General features: G+C 39.3%; 1 protein-coding gene and 1 pseudogene across 5 annotated transcripts in view; both read left to right on the plus strand.

The window, feature by feature from the left end:
- Positions 1 to 22,600, plus strand: part of LTBP1 (latent transforming growth factor beta binding protein 1) — a 430,385-nt gene that overhangs the window by 281,007 nt on the left and 126,778 nt on the right. For 2 of the 5 annotated variants that reach the window (XM_060117484.1, XM_060117486.1), the window contains 6 exons: positions 1,139 to 1,306; positions 4,060 to 4,287; positions 6,456 to 6,478; positions 11,140 to 11,239; positions 12,065 to 12,160; positions 21,601 to 21,726. In XM_060117484.1, the coding sequence (XP_059973467.1) occupies positions 1,139 to 1,306; positions 4,060 to 4,287; positions 6,456 to 6,478; positions 11,140 to 11,239; positions 12,065 to 12,160; positions 21,601 to 21,726 (741 nt within the window). Of the gene's footprint in view, positions 1 to 1,138; positions 1,307 to 4,059; positions 4,288 to 6,455; positions 6,479 to 11,139; positions 11,240 to 12,061; positions 12,161 to 21,600; positions 21,727 to 22,600 lie in introns of all 5 variants that reach the window. The other 3 variants (XM_060117483.1, XM_060117485.1, XM_060117487.1) reach the window with 3 other exon arrangements.
- Positions 8,344 to 9,746, plus strand: LOC132501770 (GA-binding protein alpha chain-like; annotated as a pseudogene).

A 22,600-nucleotide genomic window follows, 5' to 3' on the forward strand; every position in this document is an offset into this window, starting at 1 on the left:
AATGAACAGAGAGGTGACCATCAAGCTTGGTCTGTTCAGCAGTGTTGACTTGGCCTGGAACTGGATCTGTAGAACATTCTCCATGCATGCACATTTACTCTAGAAAATGATCTTTGTGAAGGCAGGGATGTGTCTTTCTTATTCTCATATTTGCCCTATGTGCCCAGTAGCTGTTAGATTAATGAAGTCTCATCTACTAAATTTATAGAAGAAGAATCAGAATGAGGACTTAGGTATTGGATGACTATGGGCTGATGTGCTTTTGTGATGTTTCCTGAGGGGTTGAGGATGTCATCTCCTCCTTCTCTGGTGTGCTGTCTGGCTGGACCGGGGCCTTGTGTGGCATTGCCAGTCAGAAGCTGTCCTTTGTCTCCCATTTGCTGGTCGCTAGCCTAGGATGAGACCGGATAGGACCCTGCAGGCTTTCACAGTCCTCCAAGCAAGAAGAGTGATAGCTGATTTGTAGTATCTACTATGTTCAGTTCCTGACTTTCCATGATACCTGGCTGTTTACCAAATTCTGCCCTAGAACTACCTCTCTTTTTTTTTTTTTTTTTTTTTTTTTTTTGCGGTATGCGGGCCTCTCACTGTTGTGGCCTCTCCCGTTGCGGAGCACAGGCTCCGGACGCGCAGGCTCAGCAGCCATGGCTCACGGTCCCATCCTCTCTGCGGCACGTGGGATCTTCCCGGACCGGGGCACGAACCCGTGTCCCCTGCATCGGCAGGCGGACTCCAAACCACTGCACCACCAGGGAAGCCCAGAACTACCTCTCTTATGGCTAAATACAAGACAACAAATGAGGTAGAGATTTTGATAATTAGGTTTTATAGTTAGGTTTATTTAGGCAGGTTTATTTTGGTTGAAATTATTTGTTCTCACTCACGCACACATAGTTGATTTTCAACACTTACTAAAATGGAAGAAGGGACCAGACACAGACAGGGACGTTTGATGTCCTGACTCTTCAAACTCATTTGGTCAACTAAATCCAGAAGGGTAATGCCCTACATTTAGACAGATTTATTCTGAAGTATGACTTCTAATCCAAACTTTTAGGTTCATTTTACTATTATGTGAAATGTCGAACTGGTTTTTGTCGTTTCTTGGGTGACGTCAGGCCTTATCTCTCTGCTTCAGCGGATACCCCTGTGATCTCTGAGGAGAAAGGGCCCTGTTACCGACTTGTCAGTTCCGGAAGGCAGTGTATGCACCCCCTGTCTGTTCATCTCACCAAGCAGCTCTGCTGTTGTAGTGTGGGCAAGGCCTGGGGCCCACACTGTGAGAAATGTCCCCTTCCAGGCACAGGTAAGACATGCCCCACTGTGTGCTCACATTCACTCCTGGCCACACAAGCACACAGGATGATTTGGGCAGCTTGGGTTATTTGTAGTTTCTGACTTTAAAATTAGTTATTAATAATGCGATGTGTTTTTATCCCTTTTGTAAAAACCGTGAACACACGAGGTTGAATCAGTGGAAAAAATTACATGCAAAGAGCTTTTCCCATTGTGTGTAACATTAGACTTCCTTTTGGATGTTAAGAAAAGCCATTGCGTTTTATCCGTAGCTTCTAGGGCCCTAAGTCTGTTGTTTGAAAGTGTGGAGAGACCAGAAGGCCCTGTTGGACTTGCACTTTCCTGATGGTTGCTCACCGCCTGCACAGCGACTAGACCTGGTGCAGTTTAACTCTTTCACTCATGTATTGAACGGGTGCCTCTCAGGTCCTGTTAAGAACATTGTGCTTGATTTCTCCAGTTGGAAATGGAGAAAATTATATTCACTATGAATATGATTGATTGAATTTATGCTATGAAGATTAATAACTCAAGGGCAGATCCTGCCAAAGCTCCCATGAACTTCTGGGTGGGAGCTGAATATTAAGAAGTGATGATTCTTTATCCTTCAGTTGAGTACGTAATGGCCTAATGCCCTGAAAGCATAAATATATCTAAGTGCCTTGCTTATACCAGGGAGTCACCAACTTCTCAAGCAGGGTCAAGTAGAGTTAAAGAGAAGAGAAAGAAATATACCTGCAAATACTGGGCATGATATTATCAAAAAAGGAGTGACCCCAATTTCACTGGCATGGGGTAGGCATAAAAAATGTCTACTCAGTTTCTTGTTCCATAAGGTGCTTCCCACGTAGGGAAGTGTATTGACTCTCACAGGGCCATTTAATGTCTTAAGCCTATAACTTACACTGTTGCAGACAAGTTGTAAATATAAATTTAACTATCGTGAGCCACGTTTGTTGATGGCTAGGATCAGAAAGAACTGGTAAAGCAGAGACAGTATAATGTTGATGGTAGTTTGGTTTACTGGGTAACTTGACACATCTCCAGAAGGCCCTAGTATCCTCCTGTGGGATCTGATCCTCTCAGTATTAAAAAGTAATAATTAAATTCATGATCTTGATAATTCACAGACCCACTTTAAGTTCAATTTTGATAGCTTTTGTAACCCTTACATGAAGCATAAATCAAGAAGGTAAATATAACACCGGAAGACTTTTCCATAAAGTGTAGTAACTAAGTTTGAAAATAATATTAAAGATAAAATTTTGGCCCTTAACCAGTTTTTGGATGTATGGTGATTTTCATAAGAGTAATGTTTAGTTCATTCATGCTTCAAATACTTGATAGAAAGACATTTTTGCTAGAAACATCTATTCCACATGAAAATTGTATTTCATAGTTAAACATAAAAATGAGGTTCTACCATTTAATGTGTGATCCTTAGAAAAACAAATTGTAGCATGTTTTAAGGAGTATTGGGGGGTTTTATTTTTACCGAGAGCTAATTTTAGGTCCAGAACATCAAGAGGAGATCTCTTGTTCAGTGGAAGTGAAAAGTGACTTATTTTACTTTCAGTTTTAAAAGTAGAAATAAAAACGTTGACCATGAGCTCCTTGGTATCTGCATTTGGTAACTTGCCTCCAGCGCTGACACCAAAGGGCTTAGGTGGATTGTTCCTCCTCGGGCCACACACTGCCTTGCCTCTCTTGTCTTTCCCCTTGACTCATTCCTGGCGATTATGCAATGGAGGCTAGCAAATCACAGGTCCCCAGTCAACTTTTTTTTTTTTTTTTTTTAAAGCGTACAAAACCACCTTCCTGGCGGGAATAGCAGTTCCAGGGCATAGAATATTTCCCAGCCCTCAGGATAATTCGATCAGTTGGTCATGGTCAGGCTTTTGCTCACTTGTCATCCCTCTCCTTGAAAATACCTACATTCTAACTTGGCGTGTCCTTTTTTTCTTTATTTCTACCCATCATCCCTTTAGCATGTGTATTTTGCTGGATTCCTTTTCACCATCCTGAGAATCTCTCTTCAAAGCCACTTGCCCTGTTTCAGTCCTTCTTAACCAGCCTCCCCATATCAGCTGATAACCTCCATCCTGGCTGAGTCCTTTGGTTTCTTCAACTGGAAACAAATTAGGATGATTTCAGCACCTCATTTCCCTCCATAGTGATTTCTTTTTCTTTTTCAACCTTCTTGCTAGTCATTTAACTTAGATGTTACTGAGTTCCTGGTTAATAACTAGTGAAATTAGACCAAAGCAAGAGGGAACAGTCTGATTTTTGCTGATATTACACTCCCCCTGAGATATATATAATATATATAGTATGTTCTGTACCTAAAAATCTAATGTATTACATATATTTTATGTGTGTAATACATGATACATGATGTGATATAGAATATTAAATAGAAAACATGATATGTATGCTATCTCCTAATTTGTAGCTGACATGTGTTAATATATATAAAATATGTGCTCTCTATATGCTATATATGCTATATATATATATAAAATTCTGATTGGGTAGGATAAGGAATTAACAGATGGAGAAATGTTTAGTAAAAGAAAGGGTTGGGTTTTTTCTGTAAATATGCAAGTTTGACAGAAATTCAAGCATTTTGCATCTGTTTTTGAAGTTTTTAAATGTAACTATATTAGTGATGATTTATTAAGAGATATTCATCATGCTGTTTTCCTCTGTATAAGTTTGCACTTTTAGATTTTTAAAAGGAATATTTTCCCATCCCAAATCTAGCTGCTTTTAAGGAAATCTGTCCTGGTGGAATGGGTTATACGGTATCTGGCGTTCATAGACGCAGGCCAATCCATCACCATGTAGGTAAAGGACCTGTATTTGTCAAGCCAAAGAACACTCAACCTGTTGCTAAAAGTACTCATCCTCCACCTCTCCCAGCCAAGGAAGAGCCAGTGGAGGCCCTGACCTTCTCCCGGGAGCAGGGGCCAGGAGCGGTGGAGCCAGAAGGTGAGAGTGGAAATGGATCACGGACCTAGCCAACTGTCTGTGGGTCTTTGCTTTGGTTTCCCTGCTTATAACCTCTAGAACCTCTAGGGGTTTTCAGCCTCGGCACTATTGACAATTTGGGGTGGATAGTTCTTTGATGTGAGGGGCTGCTCTGTGTATTGTAGTATGTTTAGCAACATCCTTGGCCTCTAACCTCTAGAAGCCAGTAGCACCGTCCCCCTCCCAGTTGCTACAACCAAAAAGGTGTCCAAGTATCACTAAGTGTCCCCTGAGGGCAGAATTACCCCTGATTGAGAACCACTGCTGCAGAGTAGTATGCACCTAGCAGGTGGCAGTATTCCACGGTCATCTCAGGACATTGTCTTGTGTTTGGGAGCTACTTTTTCTTGGTGTTTATTCCTGGAGAGTGATTCACATTTTTCAGGGAGTAGCCTGAATTCACTTCTGTGTCTACAGGGCCATTTAATAAATATGTATTTACTTTAAAAATGGAATCCATAGACTTAAAAAAGTTAAAGCGTCAACTGAGCGTCCATGAAATAGAGTCTCACAGGCAGTCAGGGATAAGGGGAAGCAAAATGAAGAAAGACAGGATCAGTGAAAGAGATCTTGGAGATCACCTAGTGAAGTCTTTAAATTTACATTTTGAGAAACCAAGACTTAGAGCAACTGACTTGCAGATGTCATACAAAGAGTATGTGATATGACCAAGGAGCACATTTTTCCGAGGAAGTGGTTAAGGCCGCCTACTCCAGAGGGAGACTAGAGACAAGGGGCTTTGACTCTCTGGTTCGGAAAGAGGGATTATCTATCTCGGTCTCTCCATAGAGACCAGCATGTCCAATACTTTGAATATCTTTGTCACCACAAAAGTGCTCACCTCAGATGGGAGGAACAAAGATCTTAGCTTGTGTGGAATAGGTATTGGCTTTAATAAAGCTCCTGTTGGCCTTTCACACTTGATTCTTAGGTCAGAATTCAGGGTGTCCATTTATGGGTTTTGTGAGGGGAGAAGGTGCCCAGGTTAGTGAGGCGCTGGGAGCTTGGCAAGGAAGAGAGGTCTCTTTTCAGGGCTCTGAACGTCTGTGTGTTCTAGCCTATTTTATTCCCCTCTCTCACTTGCTGCATTTCTCCCTGGTTAGGCAGACGAGGTAGGACCTCACCTAGAATTGACAGTGCTGGCCAGTTTGCTCCTGTGCACTTGGCCAGATGTTTGCACCTTCTCTGCCTTGGCACAAGCAGGAGGAAATGGGCTGTGGTCCAGATTCTGCCTCAAGAGTTTCTTGGTGGTGGGTTAGACAGGATAGAAGGTTAGTTGACTTTTTCTAACCACAAGAACATTGCAGCAGTGGTAACAATCTGGTGCCCTGATTGGTTTTACAAGTTAATGCATCTACCTTTTATACTAATGTTTATAGAAACGTTGACTCATGAGAAAAATCCCTGTGATTATTGATCTAAGGCTTAAGGACTAATTCTACATACTGATTTTTGAAAAGTGTTTCAAAATAGAAAGGCATAATCACTCCCACCACCACCCTATAATAATGTCGTTGATGGTGTAATCTGTGATTTGTTCAACATACTGATGCTAATCTCTCATTGGATCTTTCTGGCTTGTGATTTTTTTCATGATCTTGTTAGCATATCTTCCTGAAAATGCTCACAGGGCTTCATTAAAGATCACTATGCACTAAGAATGCAGCACCCTTTCTTTGGTCTCTTATTGAAATAGGGCGTTCTTTTTTAACAGTGACATCAGAAAGCATTTCAAACATTATTTATTATGTTAAGGATAAATATAATGAATATGTTTGTTTTCCAAGGTGTGGGAAGTTCTACAAAGTTGAGATTAGACATGAAACAATGTACCAGGAAGTGTTGCCTCCTTTAACTTTTTTAGTTAGCAAGTGAGTTGGAAAGAACTTCATCACATCTGCTACCTGATCTCCTGTAATTGAGGAATGACGTAGCACAGATACTTTTCCCCTGTCATTCGTGTAAAATTCTCCAAAATGGTAGATGACCATAATTCTGCATTTGATTTAGTTTGATTCTTAATCCTGTTGGAGACATACTGAACTTTTGTTGCTTTTTTAGAAAATGAAATATTATGTAGTGGACTGTCTAAAATTGTACTAATGTCCTTCTTTCTTTTTTGATTTTAGTGGCAACTGTACCTCCTGAGAAGGTAATTTATTCATTGTGTTTGCAAGTCACCTTTTTTTACCTTCAAAATGACTTTCTTCTAGATTATGTGTGATTTTTTAAGACTTAAATACAGTAACATGTCTATTATGCATTATTTGGTTTAAGGAAATATAGCATTCATTCATTCAATAAATATTTATTGAGCACCTACTATATAACTGGCACTACTCTGAATGTTAGGAAAACAGTAGAAAACAAATCAGACAAAACTCCTTGTTCTCATGGAACTTAAATCTAGGGAGAAAAAAACGATAGGACTGATGGGAATCAGGGGCTTAAATGAAATTCAAGGAGTCAGTTCATGGCCTGGACCATCTATGGAAAGAAAGGTTCTGACATGTTTATGTAATTGTGTATTCTCAGAGTGCATATATATACTGAGTGATGTACTTCTTAGTTCGACTAATATTTGACGTGAATGTTTGAGTTAAATTGGAGTAGGAGCAGAGCTTACCCTTGAAATTTATAATCAAATGCTGGGATATTGCTTCTTTAAAATTTTAGAGAAATTTTAATCTATCTTTTTTTGGCACCAGAAAAAGGCTATGAATTGTGAGATTTATCAGTAGAAAATACTGGCATTTGCTGGAGCTCTGTCTTATTTATGTAATATTGTTCCTTGTCTGAATATTTCTTTATTGGTAACATGAAAATTAGGTAATTATTAAATGCTTATACATTTGTGTAGTGTTCATTCAGTTGGCAAGATTGCAGTAATTGTTAGGATTTAGATGGGTCATATACATATGTGAATTATTACAAATAGTTTTTTAAACCTTTAGCTTATAATTAGGGGGATAGAATAACATAAGTGTTAAAAGTGCTGAAAGAATCTAGAAAAAAGGAACGATTTTAGACTGATAGCATCCAATAAGGAAAAATGTTACATTATATTGACCCCCAAAGAAGTACAACAGATATGCATATTTTACATGCATATTTGCAGCTCTTGGGTAGCATTTCCAAAGATCAGTGCTGTACAGTAGTTTGCAATTTTGTTGATTTTGAATTTTGTTCTGGGTGATGGGTGGGAGGAATCCTTTAGCCCATGAGTGGGCCAGCCAAGCTCCCTGACAACTTCATCTTATCTGATTTTGTTCTCCTCTGTTTATGATTGAGTTTATGGTAACTCTCATAAAGGATCTGAAAGAGGGCCTGAGAATTTGCTTGTGTACTTTTCCTGCAGTTTATTTGCAGAGGAGGCAGTGGGGAAAATGCAGCCATAGGCTTTGCGGTCTTGACTTTTTGCAGAGGTCTCACAATATTAAAGATTGATGAAGAGAAAGCAGGGTGGTCCCTTGATGGGAAATTACGTGTGCATAGGTGCAGTGAGGGAGGGGACAGCAAGAGGTCAGTTAGGGGAGCAGGAGAGACTCCGTTAGAAAGAGGACTTGGTTGGGGGAAGCTGCTTTGGAAGGCTTGGAACACCAAACTGCAGTTGCAGTAGGTGGGGAAATCCCCTCCTCCTCAACTGGACCGAACTTGTCAAGTGGAGAAGTGACATTGGTTAGGAAGTAGGAAGTCGGCCGCCCCATGCTGCTGGGGGCAGGGAGTCGGGGGGCAGGTGTGGAATTCTGTCTGTAAGCTGCGGTAGTGGACTCACATCTGGTCATGTCTGCTTCTTGCTAGCATTGACCATGGGCTGCAGGGGGTGGGGGTGCAGTTGAGACTGACTGGGGTCACCTTTTAATAGATAATAGAAAAGCTAGTCTATTCTTAAGAAGAGGGGGAGACTCACCGGACAGGAAGCGTCTCGGAGACAGTCGGCGACCGGACGGCTCTAGGTGAGACAGAAGCCAAACAGGAGGAGGAAGTGGAGGGGTCAGCTTTTGAAATACTTCAATCATGACGAAAAGAGAAGCAGAGGGGCTGATAGAAGTGGAGATTGATGGAACAGAGAAGCCAGAGTGCACGGAAGAAAGCATTGTGGAACAAACCTACACTCCAGCTGAATGTGTAAGCCCGGCCATAGACATCAGTGAGCCAATAGGCAGTTTGAAGAAACTACTAGAACCAAGACTGCAGTGTTCTTTGGCAATTTGAAATTTGCCTGAAAGATATCCAGCTGGATCCAGAACGAAGTTTATTTGACCAAGGAGTAAAGACAGATGGACCTGTACAGCTTAGTGTTCAGGTAATTTCTTACCAAGGAATTGAACCAAACCTAAACATCCTGGAAATTGTTAAACCTGCGCAAACAGTTGAAGTAGGTATTGATCCAGATGCCCACCATGCCGAAGCAGAAGCACATCTTGTTGAGGAAGTTCAAGTGATAACTCTTGATGGCACAAAACACATTACAACCATTTCAGATGAAACCTCAGAACAAGTGAAGAGATGGGCTGCTGCTCTGGAAGGTTATAGGAAGGAGCAAGAACGTCTTGGGGTACCCTATGATCCCATACAGTGATCCACAGACCAAGTCCTGCGTTGGGTGGTTTGGGTAATGAAGGAATTCAGCAAGACCGAGATAGACCTCACGACACTGAATATTTCCGGAAGAGAACTCTGTAGTCTCAACCAAGAAGATTTTTTTCAGCGGGTTCCTCGGGGAGAAATTCTCTGGAGTCATCTGGATCTTCTTCGAAAATATGTATTGGCAAGCCAAGAACAACAGATGAATGAGATAGCTACAGTTGATCAACCTGTGCAAATTATTCCAGCATCAGTGCAGTTTGCTACACCAACAGGCATTAAAGCTATAAATAGTAGTGCAAAGGCAGCTAAAGTACAAAGAGCTCCAAGGATTTCAGGAGAAGATAGAAGTTCACCTGGGAACAGAACAGGAAACAATGGCCAAATCCAACTGTGGCAGTTTTTGCTAGAACTTCTTACTGACAAGGATGCTCGAGATTGCATTTCTTGGGTTGGTGATGAAGGAGAATTTAAGCTAAATCAGCCCGAATTGGTTGCACAAAAATGGGGACAACGTAAAAATAAACCTGCAATGAACAATGAGAAACTTAGTCGTGCATTAAGGTATTATTATGATGGGGACATGATTTGTAAAGTTCAAGGCAAGAGATTTGTCTACAAGTTTGTCTGTGACTTGAAGACTTATTGGATATAGTGCAGCAGAGTTGAACCATTTGGTCACAGAATGTGAACAGAAGAAACAAAGAACAAAGATGCAACTCCATGGAATTGCCCAGCCAGTCACAGCAGTAGCCCTGGCTACTGCGTCTTTGCAAACAGAAAAGGATAATTGAGCCCAGGACCTTTTGGGAGTCCAAGGTCTTTCTTAAATGTTAGAGCAAGTATTGCTCTTACCTTTATTACTGAATTTGAATCTTCTTTTATTTCTAGACTGTACAATCTGATGCATGATTTTTTATAAATATTTCATACTCTTGTGAAAAAAAAGAAGAGGGGGAAATGTGAGAAAAAGTAATAAGTGCTCAATGTTTCTAGAAGATACATCACAGCAGGATTAACTGAGATGGGGAGAAAGAGGAAGCTTGAGAGGTCGATTAGATGACCACAGGAAACTGAGAATGAGAGAGTGAGTGCACACGAGGGTAATAGGGGCTCTGGATGTGGAAAAAGATGAACAAATACAAGGAATAGTGGAAATGGGCAGGGCTTGGAATGAGGAATGAAAGAGGGGGTACTAAAAATTGACTTTAAACCTGGACAGGTTAATGACTGTGGCGTTAATAGAAATGAAGAAGGTGGAATCAGAGCCTGGATGCTTTGGGGAAGGGATGGGTTTGAGGAATTTGTGCAGTATCTAAATGGAGTTACCATATAAGCACTCATGCCTACACAATTGGGTCTTTGATGACATACTCAGGCAGGACATCTATTTTACCAAAAGCAGAAAAGGTGATAAGGTAAAAGGGAAACAGAGGCCAGGGGAGTGAGCTTTCTGGAAGATGACAGTGATTAAAGCAAGGAGGGCTTTAACCAGGAGTGGTGATGTGAGCGCTCTGGGCCCACAATGGTGTGAGTGAGGTCTCAGATCCTTACCTAGCCCGATTGTTCAGTCTGCAGGAGCCCTAAGGAGCTGTAACTGGAAACTGAGCCCTGGGTGCCAGTCTGTTTCTTTGCTTCTGGCCCAGAGGACAGGAGTGGTCAACAGGATGTGTGAGGTGTTCCTCCAAGTCCCTATTTTTCTTTTGCTGTTTGACTACCAGTATTCTGAGAGGTGGAGGTGTAAAGTTACTGTAATGACTGACTGGCTTACTGTATTTTAATGTATTGTGTGTTCTTTGTTATGGCACGCCTGTATCCATTACTTAATCTGCAAAGTGTGGCTGGTCATTTTATTTGGGCAGAAGCCACATGTGAATGAGGTGATGGTGGAGTTCTCCTCTGGGGTCAGTTTTGCCTTGTTCCAGACCAAACGTGGGCCCCTGAGCCAAGGCATTCGTTTAAAATATCTGAAGAGACCTTTTGCTTTGGGCCCCTGGGAAATGGGTGAGGGTGTGTGCACATATCAGCACTGCTCGGAAAACTCAAGGGCTTAGTATAGCAGCAGCACAGCAATGGTTCATTTTTTTAAATTTCAAGCAATTGCACAAGCTTTTGTGTACCTGTGATATTTGTTGCCTTTCTAAGAGTAAAATTTATAAAAATAGTAATATGTGGAAACTAAAAATTCCTACTTTCTGTTTTCTTCTTTTTAATACAACCATCTAGGAAATACCTTCATTGGATCAAGAGAAAACCAAACTTGAGCCTAGTCAACCCCAGCTCTCTCCAGGCATTTCCACTATTCATCTGCATCCGCAGTTTCCAGGTAGCCTGTGTTGATTTGTGCTGTTTGTAAGAGTACTCTGAATAAAAGAGTAAGATGAGGATTTTTTTGTGTCTTTGGTTTTAAAGTTTTAATCAGGAGAGTTCCTAAGTGAAGTAAAATGTGAAACACACTTATGTATATTAATATACTCATATAATGTTAGTGTAAGTATGGTACAGTCAATCCTTCTTTATCCGTTGTTTCACTTTCTGTGGTCAGCTGCAGCCCAAAAATATTAAATGGAAAATTCCAGAAGTAAACAATTCATACATTTTAAATTGTGCATTGTTCTGAGTAGCATGATGAAATCTCACGCCGTGCTGCTCCATCCTGCCTGGGACGTGAATCATCCCTTTGTCCAGTACCCATGCTCTATATGCTTCCTGCCCGTTAGTATAGGAAAAAACATAGTATATGTAGGGTTTGATACTATCTGCTGTTTCAGACATCCACTGGGGAGGTCTTAGAACATATCCCCCGCAGATAACGGGAGACTACTATATTATAAGTATTGTAACGATAAAATTTTTTCACTATTTTCTGTGGTCAGGAGTAGTATATATTATTAGAACATTATTGAGGTTCATCATTTGATGAAGGGTCGTTTTTCTTGGCTTCCAAATTGCTCTCAGATATTCTTGCTACATGTTGAAACCAGGACTACAGGCTAATATCATGAGCTTTAGGGACCCATAGCTGTTTCCTATATCCAAGAATTACTGTGGTATGTTGTTAGATTAAATTATGCTTGCATTTTGAAATGGGATCTCAATGCACATAACAGCCTTTAATTTTCATTTTATTCCCCCCTTCCTCGTATAGTAGTGATTGAAAAAACATCACCTCCTGTGCCTGTGGAAGTAGCTCCTGAAGCTTCAACATCAAGCGCCAGCCAAGTCATTGCACCTACTCAAGTAACAGGTAGGTGCAGTATCGACGTCACAGAGCCTGTGGAGGAGACGTGGATATGAACTTCATTTTAAATGTAGTGTCAAAACTGTATCACATGGGGCTTCCCTGATGGCGCAGTGGTTGGGAGTCCGCCTGCCGGTGCAGGGGACGCAGGTTCGTGCCCCGGTCTGGGAGGATCCCACATGCCGCAGAGCGGCTGGGCCCGTGAGCCATGGCCGCTGAGCCTGCGCGTCCAGGGCCTGTGCTCCTCAATGGGAGAGGCCACAACAGTGAGGAGCCCGTGTACCACAAAAAAAAAAAAAAAAAAAAACTGTATCACATGTATCACAAGATTGCTCATGGCAGAGTTAGTCATAAGAGCAAATATTTGGAAATAATCTAAATACTGTTTAAAGGAGGAATATGTTTAAACAAGTTATGGTACATATGCAGTGGAATATCACATAGCTATAAATGTTTTTAAAGTATTTAATGTTGTGAGGAGATGCTTATGGCAAAATATTAAGAAATATAGAACACAGTGATTCCAATTTTATTTTTTAAATGTTTACAAACAGAAAAAGTTCATCACAGTGTTTAACCATCCCCAGTTGATAGGATCATGGATAACATTTATGCTCTCCAATATATTTTTATATATTTTAAAATTCTTTATAATAAACATATTATTTTAATCATTAGTGACAAATTATAAAGATTTATCATAATTTGTAACCAACAGCCTAAAAGTTAATATCCTTAATGTATAGTGAGGTCTTATACATCAGCAATAAAAATGCTGATGGGGCTTCCCTGGTGGTGCAGTGGTTGAGAGTCTGCCTGCCGATTCAGGGGACACGGGTTCGTGCCCCGGTCCGGGAGGATCCCACGTGCCGCGGAGTGGCTGGGCCCGTGAGCCATGGCCGCTGAGCCTGCGCGTCCGGAGCCTGCGCTCCGCAATGGGAGAGGCTACAACAGTGAGAGGCCCGCGTACCACACACACACACACAAAAATGCTGATAGAAAAATGGAAATAATGTAATCAGGTAATTCATAGATAACATACCAAGAAACATATCTGTAATAGGAAATTTCAACTTTACGAGTAGTCAAAGAAATGCAAATTAAAATGAGAATTCTTTATTCTTAACAAATTAGTATTTAATTTTTACTAGAGTGAAATTGAGGCTCTCACACATTACTGAAAGGTATGTAAACTAGTTCAACTTTTCTGGAAAGCACAAACTGGCAATATGTGTCAAGAACTTTAAAAAATCTTCAAGACTGTTAAGTCAGTATCCCATATTAAAATAACTAGTATAAGGAAATAACGTCCCCCCAAACTGTTGTAATGGTTTATATAAATGGACACTTACCACAGCACCATGTATAATAGAGAAATAGAAAAAAAAAAACCTAAGTATTTAACTATAGGGAAATAGATAATTATATCTACATTGAAACAGTATGCTACCATCAAATACTACAGTATTTTTGAAGAATTTTTATTAAAATCTCTCAGAAAATGGTCACAAGATATTGTTAAATACAAGATGAAGTATATAAAAATGAAGGATACAGGGCTTCCCTGGTGGTGCGGTGGTTGAGAGTCTGCCTGCCAATGCAGGGGACATGGGTTCGTGCCCCGGTCCGGGAAAATCCCACATGCCGCGGAGCGGCTGGGCCCGTGAGCCATGGCCGCTGAGCCTGCATGTCCGGAGCCTGTGCTCCACAACGGGAGAGGCCACAACAGTGAGAGGCCCACGTACCACAAAAAAAAAAAAAAAAAGGATACAGTGTATTAAACCAAATATGTATAGCTGATTCACTTTGCTGTACAGTAGAAACTAACACAACATTGTAGAGCAGCTATACTCCGATAAAAATTTTAAAACAAACGGAAAAACACAAGGATTTACTGTATAGCACAGGGAACTATATTCAATATCTTGTAATAACCTATAATGGAAGAGAATCTGAAGGAGAATATAAATATATGATTGAATATAAATATAAAAAAGAGACATACATACATTGAGAAAATACTAGAAGAAAATACACCAGATATTAACAGTGATTATTTTTTGTAGTGGGGTCTGAGATGTTCGGGTGTTGTTTCATTTTAGAATTTTTTGTGTATTCCACATATTCTTGTGTGGAAATATAGTATTATAATCAGAGAAAATATCACTAAGATGTATCACACCAGCTTAAGTTCCCGATGTCATTGCAGGATGAGGCTGGCAATGAGGTTGGCAGGAGAAGCTAATAGAGGAGTGTGCAGCCTCCCTTAGAATTTCACCTCTTCAGAAACATGACATGCATCATTTCCAATAGACATGTGCTTGGTTAGATGTGTTAATTAGTGGGACTGTGGTGATCATTTCACAATGTATACATATTAAAATATCAAGTTGTACACCTCAAATACATACAGCTTTTATATGTTTTAAAAAACCAAAAACTTTTACCCATTTTCTCAAAATTGTGGATGTAATTTCTCTTAGATACTTGAACTGATACAGCAGACTAGAAAGTGTTTTTAAAAAGCACCCCTGCCCCAAGGTGAAATGCAGTTGACTAAATAGTGCAGAGTCGCATCATGGACCCAGCAGTGTGTTTTCACCTACTTCAGGGATACCCTCAAGGTGCAGCTGCACCCAGAGCCATGGTCTTCCCACGTGAATGCAGGGCAACTGCTCTTTGGTTTTACTATAAATACCGAGTAAAGCGTTATAGAAATGTTAGCTTTCTAAATATTTCTAGTGATACGGTGAAATGCTAGTGATTTTTTTTTTTAAATGGCTGTGGCTAAAATTGTTATTCTCTGTTCTGAAGTCACATGTATGTCTACCCACTTTATTAATCCCGTCTATGAGAGACTCTGCTATGCAGTGCAAGGCATACAAACATGTAATATACCATCTTGATCAGCGAGGATCTTCTCATTGTTTATATCAGCATTAAAAATAAAAATTGCAGTCTGTCAGTGCAAAAGTTCTTTCAAGTACTCTGTTTCCATTTTCCAATGTGAAGACATACTTTTGTGCCTTTTTAACAATGGCTGACTTCAACCATCAGACTTCTTGCAAACTAGCTTTGTAGAGGTTAAGTTTGGCTAGATAAAGGTAGTTTCATCATTTAAATGCAGGCCTGTGAGGAATAATAAATTGCAGTTACTCAGCTTCAACTGAACTGTGGAGCTGATTGAAAAAAATGAAAGTAGTTGTGCTATATGAAGTTGTTAGAAGACAGCTTAATTTGAGTTTGGCAGAGACACAGGGCTAACATCTGCTATCACATGTTTGAAGCACAAATATTTCCTTCCAGGAAACAAGTGACATTGAAATTTTATTTTCATGCAGCATTTGTAGGTGCTCCGACTTCATATAGTAAAAGAATCTTTCTAAAACAATCCATGGGGAGAACATTGTAGATAGTCTTTGAATTTAAATGGCTTGCAATTTTTGGAGCCATACTATATGATCTGTAATCTACACTAGAACAAGAGGACTGTTTTGTATCAAATTTAATTGAAATCAAAATATAGATGTTCCCATTGGTTTTAATAAGAGAGCCAAACATGTAGGTTGAAGGAGCAATCTGATCATTTCTTTCTGAAACATTAGGCAGTGGTTTTTTTTGTTTTGTTTTGTTTTGTTTCCCCTAGAACACAAAGGAGGTAGATGTTTGTCACTCTTAGTTTCATCCATAAATTGAAGAAAGGAATAGAATAATAAGTAGGTGCCTAAAATAAACAAAATAAGCTCCACATTGCTGGACGATGCTTTATGATGGTGAGATTGGAAGTAGCCTTTGCAGATTTCATCAGACTCACTTTGACTTGCAAAGTGAGCCACATAGTTGCAGGGAATAAGTGTGATACTTTCCACTCTCAGCAGCTCAGTTGGTGGTTTTCAATATTATTGGCATACTGTTTCCAAATAAATGATACATTTCAGCATATAAATTCTCGATTTAGCATAGTATCTTAATAGCTCAAGGATAGGTTGGAAAATCAAACCTTTATTTCTCTGGCGAGTATTTACAAAGTGGAAACATCTGCTTCAGTTGTTGTGGGACAGTTTATGCTCTTTGTGGGGGCAGTTAGGAAGCCAGGGCATTTCTGTAAACCTTTCCATGAGTTGACATTTGATGCCTTCCTCCAGCTCTTCCTAAACTTTCTCCATGGCCCTTGCAGACCAGCCAGAAATTATTCTTTGACTTTCATGACTGCTTTGTGTAAACCTTTGTAATCATCATGGCCCAAACATTATAACAACTATTTTGCTCATTGGATCTTTTCGAGAACTCAGAAATGACCACTTTATAAAAACGTTTGTCCCTGAAGCATATTACCAGTATCATGACAGCCTCAATAAACTATGTATGCTAATGGAAGATGAACTTTTTTCCATGTTAACTCATCATGCTTTAATATTTCCAGCTCTGTTTATTTATTTATTTTGAGTAATCACATGATGAGGAAAAAAGCTAACGGTCAGCATACTCATTCTCATATTTTGTCAAAAGCTCTTTTTCATTTAATTCTTAAAAATAAAGACACCAAACTCTTAAATCCACCACTGGCCTTTTTGCCGGGATAAATAGAGCATTTGGTTTTCCACTGGCTTTTGGTCATGGCTCTTCTTCCAAATTCTAAATGGGCTCCCGGGAAAGAAACAGTAAGGTCCTTGGCCCAGTGCAGGTGAAGCTGTTTCAGGGGCCACATGTAGTAGGAAAGCATAGGGCGGTCCTGCAAACCCGGGGAAATGTGATAGGTGTAATGAAGGAGGACACCCGGAAGAGTCCAGTGGGAGCAGTCTCTTGATCTCTGGGAAACCGAACATGCTTTAGAAGAGAAGACATTATCATTAACCAGAGTGCCCGGGAGGCCAGTAATTAGTGCTTCCTGTGCGAGGCTTTGCCATATTCCCAGTGCTTGTGTTGACGCTATCAGCATGTACACAGAAATGTATGTTTTGACCTGAACTGATCTTTTCCATGGGAACAGGCTCACAAGCCTATGTGTGAGTGACCTCTTAGAAAAATGTAAAGCATAATGTCTGTGCCCCACAAAACACAGAGAAAGCCAGCAGCTTTTTTTCAGTTTTAAGACAATACCCTCAGGACTTGGCTTTCTGTATAACATATGTGATCAAGAATGAAAGCGTATCGGTGCTTTGTGACCGCCTGGAGGGGTGGGATAGGGAGGGTGGGAGGGAGACGCAAAAGGGAGGGGATATGGGAACATATGTATATGTATAACTGATTAAATTTGTTATAAAGCAAAAAAAAAAAAAAGATTCCCATTGGGGTCACTCTGATTCCCTTTCATTTCTCCTGAAATGCCTCTACTTAAAGCCCAATATTAGCCATTGCTTTTATACTATAAACCAAACTCCTCAAAATGGCCAAAGAGTCCAACATGATTATTTCATTCCTGCTTACTTGTCCTGCCTCTTACTTTCTACTAGTCCTTCCTTTACTACTGTATGCTCCAGATACACATAATTGTATGTTTTCTCTTGCTGTCGCTTTCACATTTCCTCTTCCTCTCTCTCTCTCATGTATCCCATCTCTCTCTCTCCTCTACTCTATACCACTTCATAAAAAAAAAAAAAAAAAAAGAATGAAAGCGTAACAGACAAGGAGGGAAAGCATGGGAAGAGGTGGTGGGAGACATGTTGTTAAAGTTTTAAAATAGGAATAGCAGTAATTTACTTTTTACCTTAAAAATGGTATTGATCAATTTTTTGGGTTCTTTTTTTTTTGAGACGTGGTTGACATAACATTATATAAGTTTAAGGTATACAGTGTGTTGGTTTGATACATTTGTATATTGCGCTATGATTATTACAAAAGCATTAGCTAACACCTTTATTATGTCACATACTTTTCCTTTTTGTGTGTTGAGAACAGTTAAGATTTAATCTCTTAGCAACATTGGAATATATAATACAGTATTGTTGATTATAATCTGGTAAATTTTTTGATGAGTAGTACAGAGAAAGCAGAGGTGTTTCGAAGTTGTTATGGCTTTCTTTTTTTGTTTAACTTAGAAGGGTGGAATCCTCCTAGCAAATGGATAAAAGGTATCTCTGAGGACAAACTGATAAGTTACATTCATCACTCCTATATTTAAAAAAAATGGGGCAAACGGTGTAGAAATCAAGTATACGTTAGTAAATGTCCCTTCACTCCTTTGATGTATCTCTTAGTACCCTCTAGTGGTGTCAGAGTAACATTTTCTTACATACGTTAGTACCAACTGGGATCAACATTTTGAAGCTGCATCTTTATGTACTTAATCTGAGGTAATCAACTGAAAATCCTCAAACTTCCCTCATAACTATTTCAACCTCATAACTTCCATTTAAGACACTAGATTGGAAGGAAAGGCTATTATTATTCATTTCTTAAGACTAAGGAATTAAAATTCTTAACCATTTCTCCTATCTTAGAGCTGACTTAAGAAGAAAAGATCTAAATATTGGCACACTGGTATAGGAATGTATCTCATCTGAATTAAGCATCACATATTTTTGAAGACTTTTGTTCACACATGTAAAAGAATCCATCCTAAAGCTATGCCTGAATAAGGACAAATAAATATTTGGTAATCAACAAATTGGTATGTGTGGGGCTGGGGGTGGGGCAATGAGTACTGATCAAGCCTTTCCTGAGAACCCCAGATGTACAGCCTTTTAATTCTGAATTCTTGTTCCTAGTATATTAAGTCATCTTCTAATTTTTCTTTTTGCAAATCTGATCAATATGTCTTTTCTGTTTTAAGAAAATGGCAGATAAGAACATAATGGAAATAATTACAAACAAAATCAAGAAATCTAAATACCAATAATTTTCAAAGAAGGCATCCACCTACATTAAGAATAGCTGGTTAAAAAAAAAAAAGAATAGCTGGTTAAAGATGTGCTTCTCACACTATTCTACTAAAGAATTCTTATAAACAGAGAAGGGAGTGCTTACCTGAGGGTCTAGGAGTAGAACCTGGAGAAGATTACCTTTTCTGCCTTCAGATTTTTGTGGCACTTAGAGGTAATAATTTTTTAAGAAAGACTTTTCTGATTATAGAAGTAATCATACCTGTTCGTTGTAGAAATTTTGAAAAATACAGAAAAATATAGACAATACAAATCCCCATAATTGTAACACTTAAGGCTTATTTCTTTCCAGTCTTCTGTTCTGTGTATAAAATAATTTAGATCATATCCTATATTATAATTTGTACCTAACTATATTTTCTTAACAAATAAGCATTATCCTATCCTGTTAATGATTATATAATGATCTATGCTATGTATGTATCATAATTCATTGTTTTATGTTGTTAGTATCAGTCACTTAAGTCTAGGCAATCATGTTAATCACCCATGTTTTTTTAGCCTTTTGGATTATTTTTTCTGTAATTTGATATTATACTGACTATAAACAGTCTATTTTTCTGATAGTGAATTAGCATAAATAGGCTCACTAAAGGTATAAGTAACTTGTAAATGTGCGTTTTTTTCATAATCCAAGTGATTTGGTGCAAAATACTGCAGTTCGTCCTTATAAAGCCTAGCAACTTTTCAAATGACTTGCATCAGTTGTCTTAAAATCACAGCACAGTGAATAACACTTGATGACAAATGAACGTGGTTTGGGTTTTGGAGAGCAACCTCAACCTCAACTTAGGTCATTTCCATAGTGAATTTTTGTTAAAACACTGTTTTTCACATCTTTCTTCAGAATTCACAGTGGGTTATTGGTGTCAGTAGCATGCCTGTTTTTCTTTTCCTTCAAACCATAGATTGCTCTAACAAAGGTGTGATTTAGCTTGTCATGCTTGAGGCCCCGTCTTCCTCCACTGGGCCACTTGGGCTCATCCATGGTCTCATCTGTTTTAAGCGTTGTTTTACTACGTGATGACAGTGAGATAATAGCCCAAGGTAGTTATTATAAATGTGCTGTTTCTTTGTTATCTATTCTTAAATGACTTCAACAGGAACAGCCACAGTAATCAGTAATAATGGCTAACTTTTTAAATTTTTTATTTATTTTTATTTTTGGCTACGTTGGGTCTTCGTTGCTGCACGCGGGCTTTCTCCAGTTGCGGCGAGTGGGGGCTACTCTTTGTTGCCGTGGGTGCTCATTGTGGTGGCTTCTCTTGTTGCGGAGCAAAGGATCTAGGTGCGCAGGCTTCAGTAGTTGCAGCACGCGGGCTCAGTAGTTGTGGCTCACGGGCTTAGTTACTCGGCGGCATGTGGGATCTTCCTGGACCAGGGCCCTAACCTGTGTCCTCTGCATTGGCACGTGGGTTCTTAACCACTGCGCCACCAGGGAAGCCCAATAATGGCTAACTTTTATTGAACACATATAATGTGCCGGGCATTGAGCTACATGCATTATTTAGGTTAACTCTTTAGAACTTCACGCTGTGAAGTTGGTGCTCTGATAATTCTCATTTACACAGACAGAAAAGTGAGGCTTAGATTGTTTAAGTAACTTGCTCTTTGTTACAGAGCTAAGAAAGGGCAGCAAGATTGGTACCTGTACTGTCCTCCAAGGCTGGGCTTCTGACCACCAGCTGTGCCCCCCGCCCCCCACTATTCTATTATACATTCTTACAAAGATCATTGAAATCAACAGACTGTCTTGGAGTAATTCATCTCAGGTCACCTTTGAGTCCTCAGGTCCTCTTGGTAATAAAACACGCCGTGATGGCCTTCACCCACTGGGAGCTCCTCTCACCTTGCCTTGACCACAGCCTTGTCTGTGAGTGGAGTGAGGACTCGGGGCTCATTTTCTCAGGCTTCATAGAAGAAGCCAGTCTCACGCAAGAATCAGGAGGAGAGTGAGGGAGGAATTGAGCAGAGAAGATTTGGAAGAAGATTCTACACTAGTATAAATAAAATATGCTCCTGTTGAAATTGGCAAATTAAGAGTAAGTTACATCCAGAAGTTCTGCTTTGACTAGAAGTGGTAAATCTTTCTGGAGAATTAATGAGAAATTTGGAAGGAGGTTGAATATAGGTTTTGGAACTTGAATTTGGCCTGCTAACAAATAGAAAGTTACCATCTATTTCTTATCAGGAGAAATCATGTGATTAGTCCATCATTCAAAATGAACTGGAGTGGATAGAAACTCATTGATGGGCCATCTTGGAAATTCAGAATTGACTATAACGTTTAACATGGCCTCTCTCTGAATTTCCACCTTCTCCAGTTCATCTTAGAAGTTGTTTCATTAAGAATTATTGATGACCTTGGCTGGGACTAACTGATCAATAATGAAATGATGATCATCGGTAATCAAGTGAATTTATACTTGATTTTAGAGTATAAAACTTTGTTTTCTAATTGCATACTTGGCAATAAGGTAATCAGGAAACACAAGTAATGGTTTGCAAGTAGCAATGGAATCTTTGTTTATATCTGTTTTTCCCTACATTTTTTTATTTTTAAAGAAATCAATGAATGTACTGTGAACCCTGATATCTGTGGAGCAGGACACTGCATTAACCTACCGGTGAGGTATACCTGTATATGCTATGATGGCTACAAGTTCAGTGAGCAACAGAGGAAATGTGTTGGTAAGAAGAGACACTTTTGGTAGATGAAATTATTAAATATCAAATATTTGCACATAAAGAACATTTTTTATCATGGGGAAATGTTATTGTGTTTAATTTTTTAAAAATTTTATCCCTGAGCTAAAGGTACTCAAAAAGAGGTTCAGTAAGCTCCTAGGAGGCTCTTACCACTTGGTTCAGTGCTACCTACCTTGCCAAGTGCAATACAATTACATAAAGGTGGAATAATTTCCCAAAGCTTTTCAGCTAAATAATATAAAATTAAGAGCTCTAGAAATAGCTATCTACAAACGTATTTAGCAAAACAAATGAATATATTCTGCAGTAAAGAATTATGTTCATCTAAGTTCATAAAATTTGATTTTTAAAAGGGATTTCTATATTGAAAATCAATATATGCTGACACAAAACTATTAATGAATCTATAAAGTAGGGATCTCATATATGCTTCTTTGGGGAAAAAAATGAATCTCAAAAAGGGGTGTAATAGTGTTAAGTAAGTCATTTTAATGTGTTAACACTAAATTTAATATCCTTTTTTTAGAAAAAGAAAATTCAGCACTAAGAGTTATAAGGCAAATATAGAGCAACAAAGGCATATACCTAATTAAACCCATTTTAATATGGTGAATGCAATTATGCAGATGTGACTTTTGCTGTTTTGTTTTGCATATATATGTGGGGTGAGGTGTGAGGGGAACATCCACCTGCTCCATAACATGGCTATTACTCTTGAATTTGTATACATTAGATGTATTATGTTTAGAACCCCAGCATATAAAGTTGAAAAGGGCAGTCAGTCGAGATGATTCAGTCTCGCTTTACCCAAGTGCACAGTGAAAGGGTGCCTGTCCCAACATTTCTGACTGTCTCT

The sequence above is a fragment of the Mesoplodon densirostris genome, chromosome 14, assembly GCF_025265405.1.
Source record: "Mesoplodon densirostris isolate mMesDen1 chromosome 14, mMesDen1 primary haplotype, whole genome shotgun sequence".
Lineage (NCBI taxonomy): Eukaryota > Metazoa > Chordata > Mammalia > Artiodactyla > Ziphiidae > Mesoplodon > Mesoplodon densirostris.